General features: G+C 45.3%; 1 protein-coding gene across 1 annotated transcript in view; it reads left to right on the top strand.

Annotated features, from left to right (window-relative positions):
* Window positions 1-27,760, top strand: part of spata1 (spermatogenesis associated 1) — a 62,799-nt gene that overhangs the window by 14,282 nt on the left and 20,757 nt on the right. Inside the window, exons 2-5 of the mRNA XM_048539400.2 lie at window positions 8,411-8,517; window positions 9,088-9,205; window positions 26,824-26,877; window positions 26,981-27,554. Coding sequence (XP_048395357.1) covers window positions 8,411-8,517; window positions 9,088-9,205; window positions 26,824-26,877; window positions 26,981-27,554 — 853 coding nt within the window. The remainder of the gene's footprint in view (window positions 1-8,410; window positions 8,518-9,087; window positions 9,206-26,823; window positions 26,878-26,980; window positions 27,555-27,760) is intronic.

A 27,760-nucleotide genomic window follows, 5' to 3' on the forward strand; every position in this document is an offset into this window, starting at 1 on the left:
CCCACCAGCCTTCTCTGCTCTAAAGAAAACAACCCAAGTCTCTCTTCATCGCTGAAATGCTCCATCCCAGGCAACATCCTGGTGAATCTGGATGAACACAGCAGGCCAAGCAGCATCTCAGGAGCACAAAAGCTGACGTTTTGGGCCTAGACCCTTCATCAGAGATCAGCTCCTGAGATGCTGCTTGGCCTGCTGTGTTCACCCAGCTTCACACTTTGTTATCTTGGATTCTCCAGCATCTGCAGTTCCCATTATCACTGATCCTGGTGAAAGTCCTCTACACCCGCTCCAGTGCAATCACATCTTTCCTATAGTGAGGTGACTAGAATTGTACACAGCTGTAGCCTCACCAATGATGCAACTCCATCGTCACCTCAGTGAACACTGGATAAACTCTGCAAGTCTGGCAACATCGTTGGAGAGAGAAACAGTGTCAATGTTTCAAGTTTGGCAGGACTTATTTTCGCTTCTGAAGTTCAAATCATACCAGATGTTGAAATGTTAGCTCTATTTCTCTCTCCACTGATGCTGCCAGACCTACTGAGCTTCTCCGGTATTCTTAGAGTTTGTTTCGCATTTCCAGCATCTGCAGTATTTTGCTTTTATCTGTTATAAACACATTGTTTTGTGCTCAATTCCCATTAGATCAGGCTAGAAGGGCTGACTGGCTGATTCCATCCCTATTTTCTATGTTTCTATATTTGACTAACAACGGCAAGCATCCAATATGCCTCCTCAATCACCTTATCTACCTGTTTTCTATGGATATATGGGTAGACACGGCAAAGTTCCTCAGTATTCCCGGGGTCCTACCATTCAATGTGTGCTCCCTTGCCTTGACAGTTCTCCCAAAATGCATCACCTCACATTTTTCCAGATTAAGTTGAGTTTGTCAGAGTTCAGTCCATCTGACCAGCCTGTCTATACCATCCTGTAGTCTGTGGCTTTCCTCCATGTTATTTATTGCACCACCAATTTTCGTGTCATCTGCGAACTTATCGATCATAATCTCCAACATTAGTTTGTCTACGTTATGCTGCAGTAGTTACAACCAGTTGTACCTGCGTTGGGTATCATTCCCTAGTACCAAACACCTGATTTTCCCATGCACCCCTCCACATTATTTTTATCCAGATAATTATCCAATGCACCAATCAATGGTTTATTGGTCAAACAAAGGACACCTGACTAAGTACGTTTAGAGTCATAGAGCTGTACAGCGCAGAAACAGGCCCTTTGGTCCAACTTGTCCATGCTAACCAGATTTCCTAAATTAATCTAGCCTAATTTTCCAGCATTTGGTCCAGACCCCTCTAAACCCTTCCTATTCATGCCTCCATCCAGATGCTACTTAAGTATTGTAACTGTACCAGCCTCACTTCCTCTGCCAGCGCATTCCTTACACCCTCTGTGTGAAAAAAAGTTGTCCCCATGTCCCTTTTAAATCTTTCCCCTCTCACATCATCCCTACGCTCTCTAGTTTTGGACTCCCTCACCCCTGCGAAAAGACCTCAACAATTTACCTTATTTATGCCCCTCATGATTTTATAAACCTCTACATGGATGGTAGGAAGCAGAGAGTAATAGTGGAAGGATGCTTGTCGGACTGGAGGCCTGTGACTTGTGGTGTGCCTCAGGGGTCAGTGCTGGGCCCATTGCTGTTTGTTATCTATATCACTGATTTGGATGAGAATGTACAAAGTGTGATTAGTAAGTTTGCAGATGACACTAAAGTAGGCGTATTGTGGACAGTGAAGATGGTTATCATAAATTGCAGCAGGATCTTGATCAGCTGGGGAAGTGGGCCAAGTAATAGCAAATGGAATTTAATATAGATAACAGTGAGGTGTTGCATTTTGGAAAGTCAAATCCAGGTAGCTGTTTCATGGTGAATGGTAGGGCCTTAAGGAGTGTAGTGGCACAGAGGAACCTTAGAGTTCAGGTGCACGGTTCCCTGAAAGTGGAGTCACAGGTAGACAGGGCAGTGAAGAATGCTTTTGGCACGCTGACCTTCATCAGTCAGGGCATTGAGTATTGAAGTTGGGAAGTTATGGTGCAATTGTACAGGATGTTAGTGAGGCTGCACTTGGAGTATTGTGTTCAGTTTTGGTCACCGTGCTGTAGGAAGGATGTTATTAAATTGGAAAAAGTGCAGAAGAGATTTACAAGGATGTTGCCAGGATTCAAGGGACTGAGTTATAGAGAGAGTTTGGACAAGCCAGGACTTTTTTCTCTAAAGCATAGGAGACTGATGGGGGGGAGGGATCTTATAGAAGTGTATAAGATCATGAGAGGCAGGGATAGGGTGAATGCACTCAGTCTTTTTCCCAGGGTTGGGGCATTGAGGACCAGAGGGCCTCAGGTTAAGGTAAGAGGGGAAAGAATACATGGGAACCTGAGGGGCAACTTTTTTACGCAGAGGACGGTATGCATATGGAATGAGCTGCCAGCGGAAGTGGTTGGGGCGGGTACATTAACAACATTTAAAAGACATTTGGACAAATCCACGAATAGGAGAGGTTTAGAAGGATATGGGCCAAGTGCAGGGAATTGGGGTTAGCGTGGATGGGCATTTTGGTCAGCTTGGACCCATTTGGGCCAAAGAGCCTGTCACTGTGCTGTAGGACTCTGTGACACTATGATTCCTCAGCTTCTGATGCTTCAGGGAAAATAGCCTCAGCCTATTCAGCTTCTCCCTGTAACTCAAATTCTCCAGCCCTAGTAACATCCTTGTAAATCTTTTCTGAACCCTTTCAAGATCCACAACATCCTTCCTATATAAGGAGACCAGTATTGCACGCAGTATTCCAAAAGTGGCCTAAGCAACGTCCTGTACAGCCACAACATGACCTCCCACCTCTTATACTCAATGCACCGACCATTAAAGGCAAGCAGACCAAACACTGCCCTCACTATCCTGTCTACCTGTGACTCCACTTTCAAGGAACAATGAACCTGCAGCCCAAGTCTTCTTTGCTCAGCAACACTCCCCATGCATTCGACAAGGTTCTGCATGGTGGACTGGCTAGCCACGTTGGATCACATGGAATACAGGGAGAACTAGACATTTGGATACAAAACTGGCTCAAAGGTAGAAAGCAGAGGGTGGTAGAGGACGGTTGCTTTTCAGACTGGAAGCCTGTGGCCAGCAGTGTGCCACAAGGTTTGGTGCTAGGTCCACTGTTTTTTGTCATATATATAAATGATTTGGATGTGAACACAGGAGGTGTGGTTACTAAGTTTGCAGATGATGCCAAAATTGGAGGTGGAGTGTAGAGTGCAACAGGATCTCGTTCAGATGAGCCAATGGGCAGAGGAGTGGCAGATGGGGTTTAATTTAGATAAATGTGAGGTGCTGCATTTTGGAAAGGCAAGTCAGGGCTGGATTTACACACTGATTGGTAAGTTCCTGGGGAGTGTGGCTGAACAAAGAGACCTTGGCGTGCAGGTTCATAGTTCCTTGATAGTGGAATTGCAGATAGATGGGACAGTGAAGAAGGCACTTAGTATGCTTGTCTTTATTGGTCAGTGCCTTGAATATAGAAGTAGGTCATGTTGCTGTTATATAGGACTTTGGTTAGGCCACTTCTGGAATACTGCATGTAATTCTGGTCTCCCTGCTATAGGAAGGATGTTGTGAAACTTGAAAGGGTTCAGAAAAGATTTACAAGGATGTTGTCAGGTTTGGAGGGTTTGAGCTATAGGGAGAGGCTGGAGAGGCTGGGGCTATTTTCCCTGGGATGTCAGAGGCTGAGGGGTGACCTTACTGAGGTTTATAAAATCATGAGGGGCATGGATAGGGTAAATAGATAGGTCATTTCCCCAGGGTGTGGGAGTCCAAAGCTAGAGGGGATAGGTTTAAGGTGAGAGGGGAAAGATTTAACAGGGACCTAAGGGGCAACCTTTTTACACAGAGGGTGATGTGTGTATGGAATGAGCTGGCAGAGTAAGCAGTGGGGCTAGTACAATTATAACACATGAAAGGCATCTGGATGGGTACACGAATAGGAACTGTTGAGAGGCATATGGACCAAATGCTGGTAAATTGAACCAGAATTATTTACAATATCTGGTCAACATGGATGAGTTTGACAAAAAGATCTGTTTCCATGCTGTCCATCTGTATGACTCTATAAGTTAAGCTTCACAACCCAACTTAGTTATTCCTCAATTAATGGTGGAGTTTTGCTACAATTCCGCTTGACAGTGTCAGTTTCAGGATGTGTGCAGTGTGACTGTCTGGAGTTCTGCTGCTGGAGAACCCCAAATTTCCATCAGATGTTCTGCCTTGTTAAGTTCATGATGTGACATTATTTCCAACACTTCTCAAGTCACCAAATATGTCGCTTGTTTTCTTATCAGGAATGAAAGCCAGTTGCTCTCAACTGAGCTTCTCCATTTCTTGTGACATTCGGTGTTAGCTGTCTGAAACACAGCCTGTCCTGTCACTAATTCCTTAAATTACTCTGCACGGCAATCATTTGTCTATGTGGCATAATAGCCAATTATCAAGCAAATGTTAAATCAGAGATAATGGGAACTGCAGATGCTGGAGATTCCAAGATAATAAAATGTGAGGCTGGATGAACACAGCAGGCCAAGCAGCATCTCAGGAGCACAAAAGCTGACGTTTCGGGCCTAGACCCTTCATCAGAGAGGGGGATGGGGGGAGGGAACTGGAATAAATAGGGAGAGAGGGGGAGGCGGACCGAAGATGGAGAGTAAAGAAGATAGGTGGAGAGGGTGTAGGTGGGGAGGTAGGGAGGGGATAGGTCAGTCCAGGGAAGACGGACAGGTCAAGGAGGTGGGATGAGGTTAGTAGGTAGCTGGGGGTGCGGCTTGGGGTGGGAGGAAGGGATGGGTGAGAGGAAGAACCGGTTAGGGAGGCAGAGACAGGTTGGACTGGTTTTGGGATGCAGTGGGTGGGGGGGAAGAGCTGGGCTGGTTGTGTGGTGCAGTGGGGGGAGGGGATGAACTGGGCTGGTTGAGGGATGCAGTGGGGGAAGGGGAGATTTTGAAACTGGTGAAGTCCACATTGATACCATATGGCTGCAGGGTTCCCAGGCGGAATATGAGTTGCTGTTCCTGCAACCTTCGGGTGGCATCATTGTGGCAGTGCAGGAGGCCCATGATGACATGTCCATCATGGGCCTCCTGCACTGCCACAATGATGCCACCCGAAGGTTGCAGGAACAGCAACTCATATTCCGCCTGGGAACCCTGCAGCCATATGGTATCAATGTGGACTTCACCAGTTTCAAAATCTCCCCTTCCCCCACTGCATCCCTCAACCAGCCCAGTTCATCCCCTCCCCCCACTGCACCACACAACCAGCCCAGCTCTTCCCCCCCACCCACTGCATCCCAAAACCAGTCCAACCTGTCTCTGCCTCCCTAACCGGTTCTTCCTCTCACCCATCCCTTCCTCCCACCCCAAGCCGCACCCCCAGCTACCTACTAACCTCATCCCACCTCCTTGACCTGTCCGTCTTCCCTGGACTGACCTATCCCCTCCCTACCTCCCCACCTACACCCTCTCCACCTATCTTCTTTACTCTCCATCTTCGGTCCGCCTCCCCCTCTCTCCCTATTTATTCCAGTTCCCTCCCCCCATCCCCCTCTCTGATGAAGGGTCTAGGCCCGAAACGTCAGCTTTTGTGCTCCTGAGATGCTGCTTGGCCTGCTGTGTTCATCCAGCCTCACATTTTATTAAATGTTAAATCAGTTTGTTTATGTAGTTCCACACCTTCTTTTCCTGGGGATAGCCAATTGCTTTTAATTCCTTGTTAACAGTTTGTGTGTGTCCTTTTCATCTCAAGAAACGGTTTATTCCAGGAAGAATTATTGTCAATTCTTTCAATTCCTGAACAATTATTAAATGTCTGGAGTTTACAGTGTCACAATGGGAACCTTCCAGAGGGGGGCACTTTATGGACTGGAGGAAGAGATTGCAATGGACCAGTTTGGTGGCAGAGTCTTGCTCCCCATAGTCATGCACTGGACTAACTCTAAAGTCTTGCCTAATTATCCTTGAGAAGGTGGTGGGAGACTGCCTTCTTGAACTGCTGCAGTCCATCATAGACCTCCAATTCCATTAGAGAAGGAGTTCCATGATTTTGGCCCAGCGACACCGACGGAACGGCGATATATTTCCAAGTCAGGATGGTGAGTGGCTTTAAAGGGAACTTGCAGGGGGTGATGGTCTTTCTATGTACCTGCTGCCCTTGTCCAACTAGATGGTACAGGCTGTGGGGCTGGAATTTGCTATGGAAGGTAAGTTTTTGCAGTGCATCTTGTAGATAGTACCCACTGCTGTTACTGAGCATCAGTGGCAGAAGGAATGGATACTTGTAGATATGGCACCAATCAAGTGGGCTGCTATGTTGCGGATGGTATCAAGCTTCTTGAGTTTTGTTGGAACTGCACCTACCCAGGCAAGTAGTCTTTGGCGATTAAGTTGAAAAGTCTATGAATATTTTAGCCAGATTTTGCCTCAGTGCCTCTGATTTAAACTTTGTTTTAAAATAAAACCATTAAATATGTTACACTTGTAAATGTTCTGTAAAAAATGGCAAAAAAAATCACGGGATAACAATATCTATGACTGTACTTAAAAGTTACAAGTGCTTGCAGTATGTTCTACTGATTACTTTATTTAAATACGTATGATTATAAACTCATTTATTCTCTGATTTTGAAAACAATGCTTCATACGTGGCCTTCAATAACTAGCTATTTTCTTGGACTACCCCTCAGAGGTTTAAAGCAGTTACTACAGGGGTTGGTTTAGCTCAATTGGCTGGATGTCTGGTTTGCAAAGCCATGTGATCCCATGAATGAAAAGCTTAAGAGGAACGTTTGAGGACTCTGGGTCTATACTCGATGGAGTTTAGAAGGATGAGGGGAGACCTGATTGAAACTTACAGAATGGTGTGGACAGAGTGGAAGTTGGGAAGATGCTTCCATTGGTAGGAGAGACTAGGACCTGAGGGCAAAGCTTTAGAGTAAAGGGAAGACCTTTTAGAACAGAGATAAGGAGAAACTTCTTCAGCCAGAGAGTGGTGAATCTATGGAATTCACTACCACAGAAGGCTGTGGAGGCCAGATCATCGAGTACATTTAAGACAGAGCTAGATAGGCTCTTGATTATCAAGGGGATAAAGGGTTACGGGGAGAAAGCAGGAGAATGGGGTTGAGGAACTTATCAGCCATGATTGAATGGTGGAACAGACTTGATGGACCGAATGGCCTAATTTCTGCTCCTATATCTTATGGTCATAAGACCAGGGCGCCTTGAATACTGAGTAGTGTGCACAGTGTGGGTTTAATCCCTGCACTGGCTGAGGTTTGTTGCTGAGGGACTGTGTTTCTTGAACTCTTCCCAGGGGGACCCTCAGGTTAAACAACGACCAGTCGTCTCTCTATAATGAGAGGGTAATGCTATGGTCTGATAAGATAGTAGTGAGGTTGCCCTTACATGCAAAACACAGTAATATCCAAAGTTTTCTTTTGGGAGTGACATAGCATCACATTCCCTTGACTGCGACTCAATACTGTGGAGGACCTCACGTGATCTGTGATTACACAAGGACCTTTCACAGAAACTGTGCAATATTCATTCAGCCTCTACGTTATGAACCCAAGTTGCCAATATAACACTGCTAAAAGTGGCTGTAAAAAATTTCCATTTTATCAACTCACATTTGAACTGTGTAAAGTGCTTGTGAAATTCAATGAGAGATTTTCCTGGAGAAAGTTAGACAGCATCTTACTAAGATCAGTATTTTTGCCAGTATTGGGGGGCTGGTCAGTGACACCAATATAGTGGGCTAAGTTGAGGTTACCTGTCCCTTGCCTGAGGTGTGGTGACCCTCAGGTTAAACCACCAGTCATCTCGCACTCTAATGAGCGAGTGGGACAATATAGGCATTATCTTTGCCTTAGTAGCAATGCAGCTAAGTTGCTCAATAGTCATTTAGCTAAATGAGCTGAATGTATGGTTTGTGATGCAGTGAGAGAGTCCCGCTATGGTCTAAAAGGACTACGGCAACGTTAAACTTTGTAAAGATGTGCAGGCTAGGTGGACCGGCCATGCTAAATTGCCCGTAGTGTTCAGGGGTGTGTGGGTTTTAGGGGGATGGGTCTGGGTGGGATATTCCAAGAGATGGTGTGGACTTGTTGGGCCGAAGGGCCTGTTTCCACACTGTAGGGAATCTAATCTAAATTTCCCAGCTGAGAGAGCCGTTTAACCCTGGCTGTGATTTAAACCACAGTAGACTTTTCTTTTTGTAACAGTGATTGACCTTATCGAGTCTAATCAGCATCCTTTATTACTAAGGCTGTTGAGTGTAATAGAATTACATTGTCAGGGTATTGTGTATTCACAGTGCTCATGTTATAAACTGTTTTAGGTCATAGAGCTTCATGTCTTCTGTGTCCCAGCTGAACTGTGGAACAGTAAATTGAATACAGTTTCCAACCACGTCATAAACAAGTTCATCTCAGTGGGGTTCATCAGGTAAGGATTAACACTGATTTTTTGCTCTGAGTCTCTGTTGACAGCGCAGTCCAAAGGCAGCATGGACAGGTTTGTGTTTGTGGCAGTTTCAGAGTTTCCAGTTTAGAACTGAGAGCAGTACAGCACAGCACAGGCCCTTCAGCCCACGATGTTGTGCCAAACTTTAACCCGTAACATAACCTGCACACCCTCAGAGCGTGGGAGGAAACCAAAGCAGTGCACACAGACACGGGGAGAGTATGCAAACTGCACACGCAGTCGCCCAATGCTGGAAACGAATGCAGGTCTCTGGCACTGTGAGGCAGCAGTGCTAGCCAGTGAACCAACCTAAATGGCCACTGTTAGGCTGGCTTTTAATTCTAGATTTTATAGAATTCAAATTTCACCATCTGCCATCGTTGGATTCGAACACATTATCCTGGGGTTGACGGGATTAGTGGCACCATCATTTCCCCCATATGAATCACAGTTATCATTTCTCTAATTACTTTGTTTACTGAGCATCGGGGAGGATGATTGATCAACATTAGTGGAGCCAGATTTTCTGAATGCCTTGTATCTCATTGGCAGGGTTTTACCTGATCTGAATCTGAAAGCACTGAGGCAGCAGGTTGGAGAGTTACTTGGAGCTCGGACTGTCGATGATAAATTTGCTTTCCTAAAATGTGTTGGAAGGAGTTTGGCAGTGGTGAGTCATTAGCTGCTAGGCCAACAAGAATGCATTCTGGTATGCTTGGGTTCAGAGGAGTTGGAGGGAATATGTGTTACCGACTGGGATGGGGGTTTCAAATCCAACTGTCACACACTCGCGTTAGTACATGTGACTGTGATGCTTTCGGATTGTTGTATAAAATGAAAACCCCAACTATTTCAGCAATGCCCCTTAGCAGAGGGAAACCTTTTGCCCCCAATCCCCTCTACCCTCTGTGTGACTCCCGTCCCAACAGCCCCACTCTTAGCTTGAGCCACGTATACAAGGCAGACTAAGCAACCACTCATCTGAGCTACTTCATCTGAAAAGGGGGTGAAGGTTTATTGGGGAGATGCAGGAATGTAGAGTCAAAGTTAAAGTCAGGTCAGCTCTGATCTTATTGAATGGCGGAGCAGGCTAGAAAGGCCAAGTGGCCGACTTGTTCCTTGCTCGTAATTTTTTTAACCTATTGGAGACATAGAAACTAGGAGCAGGAGTAGGTCATTCGAGCCTGTTCTGCTATTCACCGTGATCACGTCTGATCATCCAACTCAGTCCCTTGTTCCCACTTTCTCCCCGTACCCTTTGGTCCCTTTAGCCATAAGAAATATATTTAAATCATTGAAAATATTCAGTGTTTTGGCCCTGACCGCTTTCTGTGGCAGAGAAGTCCACAGGCTCACTGCTCTCCAGGTGAGGACATCTCACCTCATATCAGTCTGAAATGGTCTAACCTGTGTCCTTAGACTGTGACAAGAGTGCCCTACTGTGGTGTCCTGGGACCCAGGCCTTGCCGGTGAAGTCCAAACCCCAGTGAATGGTTGATTTAGTTTTAAAAAGCCAATTGTGTAACAGAGTGCAATATTAGCATTATAATGAGACAACAGAAGTCTTGATTTACAAAGCATTTGATATGTCAGTCATAAATGTCAAGTCAGTTAAAAGTTTTGCCATGGAGACAAGCTTGTAAATAGCACCTATGATGCTTGGGTGGTATACAAGTGATTCCAATGAATTTAGTCCTTTTATTTAAGTCATCTGATCTTTTGGAAAGATCTCTCAGCTGCTTGCCCTGTGTCTGTGCATCCAGGACACATCAAACCTCAGTATTAGAGAATGGGAACTGCAGATGCTGGAGAATCCAAGATAACAAAGTGTGGAGCTGGATGAATACAGCAGGCCAAGCAGCATCTCAGGAGCACAAAAGCTGACATTTCGGGTCTAGACCCTTCATCAGAAACCTCAGTATTACTCTGATTCCAAACTTTCTCCATAAGCAGCCCACAAGGACACTGTTTGAGTATCTCACAGTTGTGCCTGGACCTGAAGCTGGCAAAATTGCTTCTCTTCTGGCGCAGTCGAGCACTGATGCAGTGCTGAAGGAGGCCATCCAGCCCAACCAGCTTGTGTTAGCTCCTTGCAAGAGCCAAGAACCCCATGTGTCATTTTTAAAGTGATATGCAAACAAAGCCAGGATGAGTTTTCACACAGTGAGTTATAGGATATGGGATGCACTGCCTGGAAACTGCATGTTCAGTTGAGGTATTCAAGATGGCATTGGATGACTATTTGAATAGAAATGGTGAACAGGGATCATAGAATTATATAGTACAGAAGAGGTCCTTCGGCCCACTAAGTTTGTACTGCCAATTTCTTCATATGTTGTTGGGCTATGGGAAAGGCAGGCACTGGCTAATAGAATCAGGCACGATGGGCTGAATGGCCTTCCCTTGCTCCATGACAATTCTGAGATTCTGCGACCTTTTCTGTGGCAGATGAGGTTTAATTTAGATAAATGTGAGGTGCTGCATTTTGGAAAGGCAAATCAAGGCAGGACTTATACACTTAATAGTAAGGTCCTGGGGAGTGCTGCTGAACAAAGACCTTGGAGTGCAGGCTCATAGCTCTTTGAACAAGTAGATAGGGTGGACAAGAAGGTGTTTGGTATGCTTGCTTTTATTGGTCAATGCATTGAGTAAAGGAGTTGGGAGGTTATATTGCGGCCGTACAGGACATTGGTTCGGCCACTTTTGGAATACTGTGTTTAGTTCTGGTCTCCCTGCAATAGGAAGGATGTTGTGAAGCTGGAAAAGATTTCCAAGGATGTTGCTAGGGTTGGAGAGTTTTAAGCTATAGGGAGAAGCTGAGCAGGCTGGGGCTATTTTCCCTGGAGTGTCGGATGTTGAGGGTTGACCTTATAGAAGTTTATAGAAGGACATGGAAAAGGTGAATAGTCAAGGTCTTTTCCCTAGGATAGGGGAGTCCAAAGCTAGAGCGCATGGGTTTAAGATGAGAGGGGAAATAGTTAAAAGGAACCTAAGGGGCAACGTTTTCACGTAGCGGGTGGCGTGTGTGTGCAACTGACTGCAGGTTAAAACACATTGCATTGTGCGTCCTGAGATGTCACCTCTTGTATACACTGATAAAACCTTTAGTTATCTCGTGACAGTGACTTGAAAAAAATTCTGGGATTTGCATATTAATCAATTGAAACCTGCATCTCCTTTCTAACTGATTAAAAGATTTAACAGGAGGGAGTCAGTCAGCCATTTTAGGTTAATTCAATACATTCACATCAGTCGCATGATCCTCTGATCTTTTACTTATAAATTCTGAGTCTTGATACCTCCTCTCACTTCTCCCTAGGAAAGAGCAATACTCCGAAAGCTAGTGTTTTCAAATTAAATCTGGTGGGCTATGATCTGGTGTCATGTGATTTTAAACCTTGTCCAGCCCAGTTCAGCACCAGCATTTCCATATTGTATATGGAACGAGCTGCCAGAGGAAGTGGTGGAGGCTGGTACAATTACAGCATTTAAAAGGCACCTGGATGGGTAAATGAATTGGAAGGGTTTAGAGGGATATGGGCCAAATGCTGGTACACGGGACTAGATTAAGTTTGGATATCTGGTCAGCATGGACATGTTGGACTGAAGGGTCTGTTTCTGCACCGTAATCTCTCTGACGGTTTGCCCTAGCCGTGAGAAAATTTCCCTGTCAATGTGTATCCTTTTGAACACTAATATTGAAGCTGTGCTGCACCACATTTTGAGTGTGACGCAGTCCAGATCACAGCAACTTGTCTGACTTTCTTTGAAACCAAATTGTCCCCATCCCATTGTTTGCCCCAGTACTGTCCGTGTCAGTTGAGAGGCTGCATGAGCTCAGTGCTCCTGGTACATGTTGCTGTCCTCAATGCTCTGGCCAAACCAATCCCACGAAAGGCACTCCATCAGCTCCGATCGTCCCACTCCAGAATTTGTCAGACACAACCATTGTTCACTCACAATGCAAATTGTTTGTGAAATCAGCACTTGCTCATTAAAAAATGTTGTAAAAATGCAAATTTCCTTGAGAGCGGTAAGATTAGACTGTCTCCTCGCTGCACTTCAAAACAACACTGTTTTCCGACAGTAAAAGAAACAAGAATGAAATTTTAATGTGAGCTGCAAACGAAACAAGCGCGAGCTAAGGAAATCCATTTTCACGCAGCGAGTAGTTAGGGTGTGGAATGCACTGCCTGGAAATGTAGTGGTGGCAGCTTCAACTGAGATATTGAACAGGGGATTTGGATGGTTAATTGGATCAAAATCATGGGCAAGGGTGTGGGGGGAAATGATGTTCATTTAGCGAGTAGGTGCAGGTATGATGGGCTGAATGGCCTCCTTCTGCATCGCCACAATTCTGAGATTCATTAATGTTCATAAACATTGCACTTTAATAGATTATATAAGACTGTGACTGCTGAGGGCTCTAAGACTTAAAAAGGTCAATTGCAGCATTGTGTAACTGTGCACAATCAGTAATTTTATCAGTCAAGAGCAACAGTGTGAACTCCAGGACGTGTCAAGGCATGTTGGGGATTTGAAGAACCTTTGTCCTTGTTATGGTTTACTGTATGTCACTACAGCTCCTTGTTGTCAGTGTTACGGAGCCTACGCTGTCTGGGTGTAGCTCAGCCTTGCTGGCTGTCAGGCCAGTTGCAACATGAGTCACCCTCAGCTTTGTGACCCTCTCTAGGGAAAGATATACTGGCAGTGGAGGCAGTCCAGAGAAAGCTCACTAGGCTGATCCCAGATATGGAGGGAACTGCCTTATGTGGAAAGGTTGAGTAGCTTGGGCTCGTACTCATTGGAACGTTGAAGAATGAGAGGCAACCTCATTGAAATGTACAAGGTGCTAAGAGAATTGGACAGGGTAGATGCAGAAAAGTTGCTTCTGCTAACAGGAGAGTCGAGGACCAGAATTAAGGGGTCATTCATTTAGAACATAGAACATAGAACATAGAACAGTACAGCACAGAACAGGCGCTTCAGCCCACGATGTTGTGCCGACCATTGATCCTCATGTATGCACCCTGAAATTTCTGTGACCATATGCATGTCCAGCAGTCTCTTAAATGACCCCAATGACCTTGCTTCCACAACTGCTGCTGGCAACGTATTCCATGCTCTCACAACTCTGTGTAAAGAACCCGCCTCTGACATCCCCTCTATACTTTCCTCCAACCAGCTTAAAACTATGACCCCTCGTGTTAGCCTTTTCTGCCCTGGGAAATAGTCTCTGGCTATCAACTCTATCCATGCCTCTCATTATCTTGTATACCTCAATTAGGTCCCCTCTCCTCCTCCTTTTCTCCAATGAAAAAAGTCCGAGCTCAGTCAGCCTCTCTTCATAAGATAAGCCCTCCAGTCCAGGCAGCATCCTGGTAAACCACCTCCGAACCCCCTCCAAAGCATCCACATCTTTCCTATAATAGGGCGACCAGAACTGGACGCAGTATTCCAAGTGCGGTCTAACCAAAGTTTTATAGAGCTGCAACAAGATCTCACGACTCTTAAACTCAATCCCCCTGTTAATGAAAGCCAAACACCATATGCTTTCTTAACAACCCTGTCCACTTGGGTGGCCATTTTAAGGGATCTATGTATCTGCACACCAAGATCCCTCTGCTCCTCCACACTGCCAAGAATCCTATCCTTAATCCTGTACTCAGCTTTCAAATTCGACCTTCCAAAATGCATCACCTCGCATTTATCCAGGTTGAACTCCATCTGCCACCTCTCAGCCCATCTCTGCATCCTGTCAATGTCCCGCTGCAGCCTACAACAGCCCTCTATACTGTCAACGACACCTCCAACCTTTGTGTCGTCTGCAAACTTACTGACCCATCCTTCAATCCCCTCATCCAAGTCGTTAATAAAAATACAAACAGTAGAGGCCCAAGGACAGAACCCTGTGGAACACCACTCACCACTGACTTCCAGGCAGAATATTTTCCTTCTACTACCACTCGTTGCCTTCTGTTTGCCAGCCAATTCTGTATCCAGGCAGCTAGGTTCCCCTGTATCCCATTCCTCCTGACCTTCTGAATGAGCCTACCATGGGGAACCTTATCAAATGCCTTACTGAAGTCCATATACACCACATCCACAGCTCGACCCTCATCAACTTTTCTAGTCACATCCTCAAAGAACTCGATAAGGTTTGTGAGGCATGACCTGCCCCTCACAAAGCCGTGTTGACTGCATTTGATCAAGCCATGCTCTTCCAGATGGTCATAAATCCTATCCCTCAGAATCCTTTCTAACACCTTGCAGACAACAGACGTGAGACTTACTGGTCTGTAATTGCCGGGGATTTCCCTATTTCCTTTCTTGAAGAGAGGAATTACCTTTGCCTCTCTCCAGTCCATAGGTACGACTCCAGTGGAGAGTGAGGATGCAAAGAGCCTTGCAAGTGGCGAAGCAATTGCATTTCTCCCTTCCCAAAGCAGCTGAGGACAAATCTGGTCCGGGCCTGGCAACTTGTCAATCTTAATGTTTGACAAAATTTTCAGCACATCAGCTTCCTCCATCTCTATCCATTCCAGCATGCACACCTGCTCTACAAAGGTTTCATTCACTACAAAGTTTGTTTCTTTCGTAAAGACAGAAGCAAAAAACTCATTTAGGGCTTCCCCTACCTCCTCAGACTCCACACACAAGTTCCCTATGCTATCCCTGATCGGCCCTACTCTTTCTTTGACCGTTCTCTTATTCCTCACATACGTGTAAAATGCCTTTGTTCTCCCTAATTCGTTCTGCCAAGCCTTTCTCGTGCCCCCTCTTGGCTCTTCTCAGACCATTTTTGAGCTCCTTCCTTGCCTGCGTGTAATCCTCTAGAGCTGAGCTTGACCCTAGCTTCCTCCACCTTCCTAGCTACCTTCTTCCTTTTCACAAGAAGCTCCACCGCTCTCGTCATCCAAGGTTCCTTTATCTTACCCCTTCTTGCCTGTCTCAGAGGGACATATTTACTCATCACACGCAACAACTGTTCCTTAAACAATCTCCACATGTCTATAGTGCCCTTACCATGGAACAATTGCTCCCAGTCCATGCTTCCTAACTCATGTCTAATCGCGTCATAGTTTCCTCTTCCCCAATTAAATATCCTCCCATTTTGCCTAATCCTCTCCTTCTCCATAGCTATGTAGAATGTGAGGCAGTTATGGTCACTATCACCAAAATGCTCTCCCACCACAAGATCTGATACCTGCCCCGGCTCGTTTCCGAGCATCGAGTCTAGAATGGCCTCTCCCCTTGTCGGCCTGTCAACGTACTGAGTTAGGAAACCCTCCTGAACACACCTTACAAAAACAGCTCCATTCAAATCTTCTGCTCGAAGGAGGTTCCAATCAATATTAGGAAAGTTAAAGTCACCCATTACAACAACCCTACTACGTCCACACTTTTCCAAAATCTGCCGACCTATGCTTTCTTCAATCTCCCTGCTGCTATTGGGGGGCCTGTAGTAAACCCCTAACGAGGTGACTACTCCCTTGCTGTTCCTAATTTCCACCCATACTGACTCAGTAGGCAGATCTTCCTCGACAAAGGAAGCTTCTGTAGCTGTGATACCCTCTCTGATTAGTAGTGCTACACCCCCTCCTCTTTTTCCCCCCTCCCTATTCTTTTTAAATGTTCTAAACCCTGGAACATCCAGCAACCATTCCTGCCCATGAGAAACCCATGTCTCTGTTATGGCCACAACATCATAGCACCAGGTACTGATCCATGCTCTAAGTTCATCACTTTTATTCCTGATACTCCTTGCATTAAAGCAAACACACTTTAACCGATCCCTTGTTTCCTTCCCAGGAAAATCCTTCCCACTAGCTGGTCTACCTCTTGCTACTGCCTCACCTGCATCAACTCTCACCTCTGGTATACAGCTCAGGTTCCCACCCCCCTGCCATACTAGTTTAAACCCTCTCGAACTACTCGAGCAAACCTTCCACCCAGGACATTGGTCCCCTTCCAGTTCAGATGCAACCCGTCCTTCTTGTACAGGTCCCACCTTCCCCAGAAGGCATCCCAATTATCTACATATCTGAAGCCCTCCCTCCTACACCAGCTGCACAGCCACGTGTTAAGCTGCGCCCGCTCCCTGTTCCTCGCCTCGCTATCTCGTGGCACCGGTAGTAAACCAGAGAACACTACTCTGTTCGTCCTGCTTTGCAGCTTCCATCCTAACTCCCTGAAATCACTTTTTATATCCTCAATCCTATTTCTGGCTATATCATTAGTGCCAATATGTTACACGATTTCTGGCTGTTCGCCCTCCCCTTTTAGAACCTTGTACACCCGATCGGAGACGTCCCAGACCCTGGCACCAGGGAGGCAACATACCTTCCGGGAATCCTGATCCTGACCACAAAATCTCCTGTCGATTCCCCTAACTATCGAGTCCCCTACCACGAGTACTTTTCTATTCTGCCCCCTTCCCTTCTTTGCCACAGTGTCAGGCTCAGTGCCAGAGAACTGACTACTATGGCTTTCCTCTGGTAGGTCATCCCCCCAGCAGTATCTAAAACAGTATACTTATTGCTGAGGGGAATGGCCACAGGGGATCCCTGCACTACCTGCCGGTTCCCTTTCCGTCCCCTGACCGTAACCCATCTGCCGCCTTCCTGTGCTTGGAGTGACTACCTCCCTGTAACTCCTCTCAATAACCCCCTCTGCCTCCCGAATGATCCGTAGTTCATCCAGCTCCAGCTCCATTTCCCTAACACGGTTTTCAAGGAGCTGTAGTTGGGTGCACTTCCCGCAGATGTAGCCAGCCAGACGTGTGCCACATCTCCCAACTGCCACATTCTGCAGGAGGAGCAAGCAACTGCCCTAGCATCCATACCCCACTTATCTGAACACCCACTCAGTACTAAAGTAGAAAGCTTACTTCAAGTAATAATAACAAATTAATAACAATTTAGGACATAGATAAGGAGGCATTTCTTTCTTCAGTGGGCAGTGAATCTGTGGAATTTTTTCCCTCAGAAGGTTGTAGATACTGGTGTCTAAGTATATTCAAGGCTGAGATAGATTTTTAATAAGTAAGGAAATCAAAAGTTGTTGGGGGAAAAGGCATGAAATTAGAATTGAGGATTATCAGGTCAGCCATGATCTCATTGAATGGCAGTGCAGACTCGATGGGCTGAATGGCCCACTTCTGCTCCTACATCATTTGATCTTAAGGTGATGTTACATTTTCATAGTCATAGAATCACACAGTTCTGAAAGAGACCCTTTAGCCCAACTCGTCCATGCCGACATAATTTAGTTTGAGAACGTGGTCAGCGTGGACTAGTTGGACTGAAGGGTCCCTTTCAGTGCTGTATGACTCTGTCTCAGGTTTCCTAAACCAAACTAGTGCTGTTTGGCTTGTGTTTGGCCTACCCTCTAGGCCTTTCCTATCCATGTATCTATCCAAATATCTTTTAAATGGTATAATTGTACCTGCCTCTACCAGTTCCCTAAACGCACCACACTCTGTGTGAAAAAGCTGCCCCTCAGGTTCCTTTTAAATCTCTCCCCTCTCACCTTAAACCTAAGCCCTTTAGTTTTGGACTTCCCCACCCTGGGGAAAAGACCTTGGCTATTCACCTTATCTGCGTCCCTCATTATTTCATAAACATCTATAAGGTCACCCTTCTGCCTCTGATGCTCTGGGAAAAAAGTCCCAGCCTATCCAGTCTCTCCTTTTATTCATACCTTCTCCTCCCTGAAGGTGCAGACTTCACAGGATGATTGAAAGATTGAGACAAGGCTTCCTAAAGTGGGAGGCTGTGAGCTGAAATATTTGGGATTGTAAGCTCCCAGGTAGCAATGACCTTTGTGAAGCTTAACTCAGTTATAAAAGCTATGTCACCTGCCTAACAGACCCCCGCTCACTCACTCAGCCCACTCTGCTCTTACTCCTTACTGAGGGACTGCTACAGTTTTCAAGCTTCAGGATGGGAGTCAATTTTGGAAAAACTTTGGGAAACTCTGGAAAAGGCCTTTCACTCCATCTTTGTCTGAACTGGCTTTCTGTTGAAGAACTCAGCTCATCCCAATCCCCCATCATTTTCCTACAGTTTACTTGTCCAATCATATCCAGTTCACTTCGAAACACCATGACTGGACCCATCTCCCCTGCATAGTCTGGCTGTGCATTCCAGATCCCAACCCTCACCATCTAGAGATTTCTCCTTTCTTTTAATTCACTCACAGGATGTGAGGGCATTACCGGCTTCCAGTATTTATGGCCCCTCCCTAGTTGCCCTTGAGAAGGTGACCGTGAGCTGCCTTCTTGAACTTAGAGATAACAAGAGCTGCCGATGCTGGAGTCTGAGATAACACAGCGTGGAGCTGGAGGAGCACAGCAGGCCAGGCAGCATCAGAGATCGGGTCAGGATTTCTGAAGAAGGGTCCCGACCTAAAACATCAACTTTCCTGCTTCTCTGATGCTGCCTGGCCTGCTGTGATCCTCCAGTTCCACACTGTGTTGCCCCTGACTTCTTGAGCTTTCTTCACTGCTCAGACCTTTGAGATATAAATTGGGACATTATCTTGAGGTTGTTTTGGATGATAATGAAACCTCTTCTAGAGTGCTGAGTCCAGTTCTGGTTGCCCTGTTATAGGAAGGTTATTATTAAACTGGAGAGGGTTCAGAAAAGATTTACCAGGACATTGCCGGGAATGGAGAGTTGGAGTTATAAGGAAGGGCTCAATAACCTGGGACATTTTTCACTCGAGTGTAGGAAGTTGAGGGGTGACCTTATAGAGGTTTATAAAATCATGCTGGGCATATACAGGTGTCTTTTCCCTGGGGTGGATGATTTCAAAATTAGGGGGCATGTTTTTGTGGTGAGAGGAGAAAGATTTTAAAAAGTCACGTGGGACATTTTTTTTTTGCACAGAGAGTGGTTCATGTATGGAATGAACTACCAGAGGAAGGTGGTGAATGTGGGTACAGTTACAACATTTAACAAATATTTGGGTAAGTTCATGAATAAATGTCTGGAGGGATATGGGCCCAGCAGAGGCAGGTGGGACAAGTTTAGTTTGGGATTATGATCAACATGGGCTGGTTGGACCAAAGGGTCTGTTTCTGAGCTGTATGATCTTGTCTTTATGCTGTAGCCCATGTGCTGTAGGTTGACCCACAATGCTGTTCAGGATGTTGATTTGGTGACACTAAAGGGACAGCCTACTCCTGCTGTTACGGCAGAAAGTCTCAGCTGTAACAACAATTAACACAATGTAAATCGATGGTCTTGAATGACTGTCAGGGCGTCTCCTTCAAGGCGGAAGCAGCGAGCTGTTTGTTCTGTCTAATGTGGCAGGAGGACTGGACACAGCGATGATAACCAGGCAGGCGCTAGGCAACAATTGCAACAGATTAATCTGCTGTTGCTTAGTCACTGGATCACAACATGCAGGGCTGCACACGCAAGGATCCATTCCCTACCTCTGTACAGTTCAGCACAGATGGACCTTAGGGAGCATCCTTGGGGGATCAGTCTTCACTGGGCCGGTAATCCAGCACTCCAGGCTCATACTCTGGGGCTATGGGGACTAGAATCCCACCATAGAAAATGGGGAAACTTGAATATAATGAAAAATATCGTATTTTGCTAAATAAAAGCTGGTCGAATAAGTAGATAAGAACTAGAAGCTGGAGCAGGCCATTCAGCCCCTCAAACCTGCTCCACCATTCAATCTGACCCTGGTTGATCCCATCTCAGCCTAATCTCCACTGACCTGCCTGTTCCAAACAACCTATTTAGTAAATAAAGATCTATCTTGTTAAATTTACTCAACATCCCAGAATCCACTGCAGTCTAGGGTAGTTTTCCACATTTGCCTCCCTTTTGAGGGAAGTAATTTCTCCTCATCTCTGTATTAATCGGCCACCTCTTATCCTGAAACTAAGGTCTCTCGTTTTAGGTTGCCCCACAAGGGGAAACATGCTCACTACGTCTATTTAGCCAATCTCCTTTAGCATCTTAAATACCTCAATTAGCTCTCCTCATTCTTCCAAATCCTAGAGTGCAGCCCTAAACTACTCAATCTCGCTTCATAAGACAAACCCCTCATCTCTGGTGTTCATCTAGTGAACCTCTTCTGAACTGCTTTTATTTCCTTTATTCATTCATGGGATGAGGGTGTCACTGGCCAGGCAGCATTTATTGCCCATCCCTATTTGCCCAGAGGGCAGTTCAGAGTCAACCACATTGCCGTGGGTCTGGAGTCACATGGAGGCCAGACCAGGTAAGGATGGCAGTTTCCTTCCCTAAAGGATGTTAGTGAACCAGATGGGTTTTTCCTGACAATTGGCAACGGGTGCATGGTCATCATTAGATTCTTAGTTCTGGCTATTTTTGTTGAATTCAAATTCCACCATCTGCCATGGCAGGATTTGAACCTGGGTCCCTGGAACGTTAGGAGCACAGAAGCTGACATTTCTGGCTGAGACCCTTCATCAGAAAATGTGATGATCATGTGTCTTTCTAGGTTTGATCATCCAGCAAGCAACAGTGTACTCTGCTTTGTGCAGGAGGCCCCTTTGAGAATTCTCACGAACTCCTACCAGAATCCTGCTTGAGAAGCTGTATTTTCTAGGCTGGGAGATGCAAACACTGTTTTAAGCAAGCAGGCGTCTTAAATTAATCGATTAAAAATCCCTCTGGTTCACTGAAGTTCTTTAGCGATGAGAGATCGCCCTTCTTTACCTAGCCCTTTTGCTTATTTATTCATAGGATGAGGGTGTCACTGGCTAGGCAGCATCTATTACCCGTCCTTAATTGCCCCAGAGGGCAGTTAAGAGTCAATCACATTGCTGTGGGTCTGGAGTCACATGTAGGCCAGACTGGGTAAAGATGAGTTTCCTTCCCTAAAGAACGTTAGTGAACCAGGTGGACTTTGTTAACAATCAACAACAGATCATGGTCAGCATCAGACTCTCAATTCCAAGTTTCATTTGAAGTCAAATTGAACCATTTGCTGAGGCAGAATTCAAGCCTGGGTCCCCTGAACATTGCCTGGCTTTCTGCATTAACAGTCCAATGATAATACCACTAGGCCAGCACCTGCCCCAACCCATGTGTGACTCCAGACCCACAGCAATGTGCTGGGTATGCATCTACAGGTATGGGAAGAAAGCAGGAATATTGCATTGAGTAGAAGATCTGCCATAATCCTATTAAACGATGGTCCAGCATCAAGGGGCCAAATAGTCATCACCTACTTCTAGATTCTATATCGTAGAATCCCTACAGTGTGGAAGCAGGCCATTCAGCCTGACCAGTCCATACCACCCCTCCAAAGAGCATCCCACCGAGATCCATTCCCCTCTACCTGCGTTTTTCCCCACATCTAACCCAAATAGTCTCTGGGCACCATAGGCAATTGTGCATGGAAAAATCCACCTAGCCTGCTCATCTTTGGACTGTGGAAGGAAACCAGAGCACCCAGAGGGAACCCACGCAGACACGGGGAGAATGTGCAAACTCCACACAGACAGTTGCCCGAGGGTGGAACTGAACCCATGTCCTTGGCGCTGTGAGGCAGCAGGGCTAACCACCGAGCCACTGTACCATCTTATTTATGACTTATACTTTCCCAATGGCCAAACAAATCATTCAGTTTAAGGACAATTGGGGTTGTGCAACTGAAACTTAACGCAGGTTCTTTTTCTCTGCAATTCTGCAGAGTGCTACTTCAACAGCAGCAGTATTTCAGGCTCGATCATCCGGTAAACTCCAGCTTCACTTTGTGCAGGAGATTCCTTTGAACCTTCTTGTGGGCTCCCACGGCAAACCCACTGAAGAGCCTGGTGTTCCATTTGGCTTGGAGTTACAAACACTGCCGATCCTGTGAATAGAGATTGGGCCTGGGGCAGCCATTCCTCAGCAGAGGCCCTGGAAAAATCAGGAGAGCATATTGGAATTTCTGCTCCGTTGATCCCAGGCTGGTGTCACATGGAGAATGGCAAGGACAGGTTCTTCTGAGTACCTCTCTTAGATGGTTGTTTTTGGCTGGTGAAGACTCGATATGCCAAGGATCTTTTTCTGTGCTGTAGATCTCTATGACCCTGTGATATTTTAACCCGTGCAGCTTGTGGAAACAGCCATCAGAAAACCAAAATGATTGAGAACCAAAAATTTAGTCAGAATTTTTTTTTGTATTCCCTGGTGAGATGTAGGCATGGCTGACTGGACCAGTATTTATTGTTCATCTGTTGTTGCCCCTTGAGAAGTTGGAGCATCAATCAGACATGTCAGAGGGCAGTTAAGTGTCAACCACATAGCTTTGGGCCTGGAGTCACAAGGTGTTAAGATCGGGAAAGGGCAGATTTCCCTTTAACGAGGCCTCATGCCTAACATTGTCTGACCTAAAATATCACCTCACCTTCACGCTAATAAAACCGGTAGTTCTCTCAGGACAGTGACCTGAAATAAATTTGGGGATTTACATACACATATTAATCAATTAAAACCTTCTAACTGATTAAAGATTTAACAGCTTCTTAGATTTGTTCAATACATCCTCAATAGTGGTGTGACCCTTTGATCTTTTAATAAAATCTGTGTTCCGCGTGCTGCTTTCTCACTTCACCTGACAAAGGAGTTGTGCTCCAAATGAGAGATGACAGGAACTGCAGATGCTGGAGAATCCGAGATAACAAGGTTTGGAGCTGGATGAACACAGCAGGCCAAATAGACCTGTTGGACTATAATCTGGTGTCATGTGACTTCTGACCTTTGCAGAAGGAAATGAGTAAATCAGATGGGTTTTTAATGATATTTTGACGGTTACCATTGTTGTACAAGGTAATGTTTCTGCAAGTGTTAACATTGAAGTGAGCCATTAGCTCCACCCAACCTCTGCATCAAGGGATGGCTAACCTTGTTTGAGGTCTGGATGGAGACAGATGTGACCTTCCTGGCTCTGTTTTCAGTGTCAATTGTATTTACTGTCACTGTGCCTGAAATAACAGTAAAAACAGAGAATGGAGAAACTAGAGAAATAGGGGTTGTTTTCCATGGAACAGAGAAGGCTTAGGGGTGACGTGATTGAGGTATACAAAACTGTGACAGAGGGTAGACAAGAGGAATCTGTTTCCCTTGGCAGACAGCTCAAAAACCAGGGGTCAGAGGTTCAGGCTAAGTTATAGAAGGATCAGAGGGGATATGAGGAAAGATGTTTTTACGCAGAGGGCAGTGGGTTTCTGGAATTCATTGCTTGAGTTGGTGGTGAAGGTGTAGACACTAAATGTTTTTAAAAAAGTACCTGGATGTGCACCTTAATTGCTGTAAGTTGTGGGGCTATGGGCCGTGTGCTGGAAAATAATATTAAAAGGGTATCTGGGTGTCTTTGGGTCAGCCTGGACAAGATTGACTGGCTCCCTTCTGTGCTGTATCATTTCTGTGGCTTCTAAGCTCAGCAGGTCTGGCAGCATTTGTGGAGAGAGAAACAGAGTTAATGTTTTGAGCCTAAGTGGAGTTATGAGATGGCGTGTGTTTTAGCTTGGCAAATCTGCTACAATCATTCAGTGTCTCACAATATTGTTGCTTAGTGTAAGGGTGGTAGTTCTTGTGTTATTTGACCGGGGGTGGGGGTGGGAATCCTGTTTTCGTGATGCAGCTTGTGTCCCTTGCAGTGATGTGAATGCACCCTTACACTATGTTTAATGTTTGAAAGGTGTGGTTCATCACTGGTAAAGCTACCATCAACCTAATAACTGCTCTTGTAAGTGAATTTATACAGGGGTGGCTCTAACCCTCTGTGCTGTCCCCCTTAAACTGCTGCAGCCCTTAAGATCTGCAGCACTCCCTAAGCCCACACACCAAAACAGATTATTGTGACACCAAAGATCCCTTGCAAGGTGGAATTAACTAATAAGGAAGACTGGGGAAAATCTCCCTGTTGGTTGAAGTAATCTCTGAAACAAAGAAAGATGGTTATGATTGTTGAAAGTCAGCCATCTTGAACCACTGCAGTTGACATGGGTCTACTTACAGCACATGAACATAAGAAATAGGAGTAGGCGATTCGGCCCCTCGAGCCCGGACTGCTTTCCGATAGGATCATGATTGATTTGACATTCCTCATATCCTTTTCCTGCCTTTCTCCCATAAGCCTTGATTCCCCGAGAGATCAAGAATACATCGCTCTCAGTCTTAAGTATACACAAGGACTCTGCCCCCACAGCTCCCTGGCAAGGTGTTTCACAAAGATTCACAACTCTCTGCGAGACTCTGAACTGACAGTTCCTTCAGAGTTGTTTATTGCAATGTGAAATATTTTGAATATCCTTGTTCACACTGTTTTTCGTGCCATAAAATGTTATCAGCTGTTTATTTTATGAAAGGTTGCAAGCTCAGTGAATTACAGTTCATTGAGTGAAGTTCATGCCTGCATCCTGGATATCTTAATTTTTACTGGATATGGGTGTCACTAACTAAGCCAGCATTTATTACCCACCCTGAATAGCCCAGATGGCAGTTAAAGTCAACCACGATGCTGTGGGTCTGGAGTCACACGTACGTTTGGCAGATTTCCTTCCTTCCCTGAAGGACATTAGTGAACGCGATAGGTTTTTATATTAGTGGTAGCTATAATTCCAGAATTATTATCTGAATTCTGTTGGAGCCCATGCCCCCAGATTAACTGAGATCTCTGGATTACTTGGGCTGTGATATTACCACAACTCCACTGCCTGGATTGGGATGCTAATCCCATGGTTGTGTTAAACAAATGCGGGAGAACCGTGAACTTATCCAAAATTTGAAAGCCACCTCCTAGTCTAAATGAGATAAAGAAGCAGGTCTCAAGGCAGCTCTCCATCGCCTTCCCTGGATGACTAGAGATGGAGAATAACTGCTGGTCCAACCAGTGATGGTCATATCCCAGGATGAAGAAAAAAAGCCATTTTGAGACACTGAGGTTCCTTAGAACTAATTGAGATCATTGTGTTCCTCTAGTTCTTGAGTAACCCTGATTTTGTTCACTCAATTTTTCATAGCAGACAAGTCCCAGTGTCTGGAATATGCTTCTCTCAACTTGTTCTCTGGTACTCAGCCTCTTATCCTCCCATTCCTACCTTTAAATTAGACCATTCCAATTCATGCCTGATTTGCCTTATGCCTTGTGACCTTTGAATAAACTTGAGCTCATCAAAAAAGATCTGTTTTCCCCAGCTCAGGTCCTTGTTTCTCCCCATCTGTGTAACTTCCTACAACACTATCAGGAGGACTTGAGGAGGAAGGAGAGGAGAATACAAGGAGGAATTTCTTCTGTCAGAGGGTTGAGAGTCTTTGGAATTCCTTGTTACAGAGAACAGTGCGGCAAAGACCTTGTTTCTATTTAACGCTGAGATAGATAGATTCTTGATCAGTAGGGGAATCAAGTGTTATAGGGAAAGGGCAGGAAAGTAGATGTGAGGAATGTCAAATCTGCCATGAACCTACTAAATGGTGGAGCAGGCTCAAGGGGCTGAATGGCCTACCCTTCTTCCTATTTCTTCAGTATTAACTGCTTGAACTGTCTCCTCCAGTCTTGCATTCTTGCACATACCTGATTTTCATCACTGCCCCATTGGCAGTCATTTTAGGATCTGGAAATCTCTTCTTAAATCTCTCTCTGACTTTTGCTCGCTCTCTCTCTTTCTCTCTTGCCGTCCCTCCACGACTCCTTTCAAATCTGCTTTTCTGACCAAACTGTTCATCACCTGTCTTGATACCTCCTCTAGGGCCTGTTGTCAATTTACTTGACAATCATTGCAGTGAGGAAGAAAGCAGAGTTAACATTTCGAGTCCAGTGACTCTTCAACAGAGTTTCAGTTACTGCCAAACCTGTTGAGTTTCGCTAGCAATTTTTGCTTTTGAGCTGGTTGGTGACTTTTTTGGAGAAGAGGGAGCTGGTTGGCTTCTGTTTTTGTTTCAGATATCCCACACCTATGTTCTTAATCTTATTTTACAAAGGCTCACTCCTTTCCTGAAAAGACACCAACTGGTTCCCTGTTCTCCTATGGTATAAATTGTTGTGACCATTTGAAACTTGGTATTCTTGCACTGATCCTGATGGGTCCACGTTGAAATGTTTTGAGAACGCACGTCACCTTCCAGCAATAACCATGCTTCTGTACTGTTATGGAAATTACTTTTTATATAAAGTTATTGTTGCCTGTTATTTCATCCTCCCCCAGCCTCTTACGGAACATATCACGGATTCATATTTACACATCGAAAGAAATATTATAAATCAGTGCATTGCCTCATTTTTATAATAAATTCTGAACCTCATTTTCAGGTTTCAACAAAACAAGAATCAGAACTCAAAGTGAAGACATTTGCACCTCCTTATGTAGGTAGATTGTTTGCATTGTTATTGGAGAAGTCATTATAATTTATTGATGTCGTGTTTTAAAAGGTCCTGGCTCTAATTGGAATTCTCTGTCATTTTGTAGGCTCCGCAGCCAGAACTCTATTTGCTGCCTGGAGTTGGTAGGAGGCAGCTACGTGATCTGCTTTCAGTCGATAATCAGGAACTTTTGGAGGAAGTTTTAACGCAGTGTTCACAAGGAACACACACAGCCCCGTATGAGAATAAACCTCCAGGAGAATTGAAATGTTCCATCTGCTCCTACCAAGCATGTATTTCACTGAGTCCAGATAGAGACTTCACCTACATATCCCATCAAACAGCACAGAGTGCCAACAGGGTTGACAACACAACACCGAGGGAACATAAAGCTGATGATTTCACACACAAAGGCCAGCACATCCAGAGCCCGGAGAGAACCAGCACCTACAGTCTGCCCCATCAGAGATCGAAAAGCACAAAGACAGGAGAGATCACTGATTCAAGGGATTCTAAAGCCAATGGTTTCTTGCAAGAGGTCCACAACACAAAGTGCTTGGATATGAATAGCGCCTGGGAGCAGGAGACGCACTGTAACTCCCCTCAAAACACAGGAGAGAGCAATCAGAAAATGTACAAAAGTCAACAGCAGGAGCAACAGATGCAACAGCGAGACAAAGGTTCTTGAGTCTGAGTTTTGTAGAAACCTCATGGGCAGATGTTTGATTTGATTTTTATTTGACTGGATTTGTAATTGTCATGTGGCACGGTGACTCAGTGGTTAGCACTGCAGCCTCACAGTGCCAGGGACACACGTTCGGTTCCAGCCTCGTGTAACTGTCTGTGTGGAGTTTGCATGTTCTCCCCATATCTGTGTGGGTTTCCT

Source organism: Stegostoma tigrinum, chromosome 8, assembly GCF_030684315.1.
Source record: "Stegostoma tigrinum isolate sSteTig4 chromosome 8, sSteTig4.hap1, whole genome shotgun sequence".
NCBI classification, from domain to species: domain Eukaryota; kingdom Metazoa; phylum Chordata; class Chondrichthyes; order Orectolobiformes; family Stegostomatidae; genus Stegostoma; species Stegostoma tigrinum.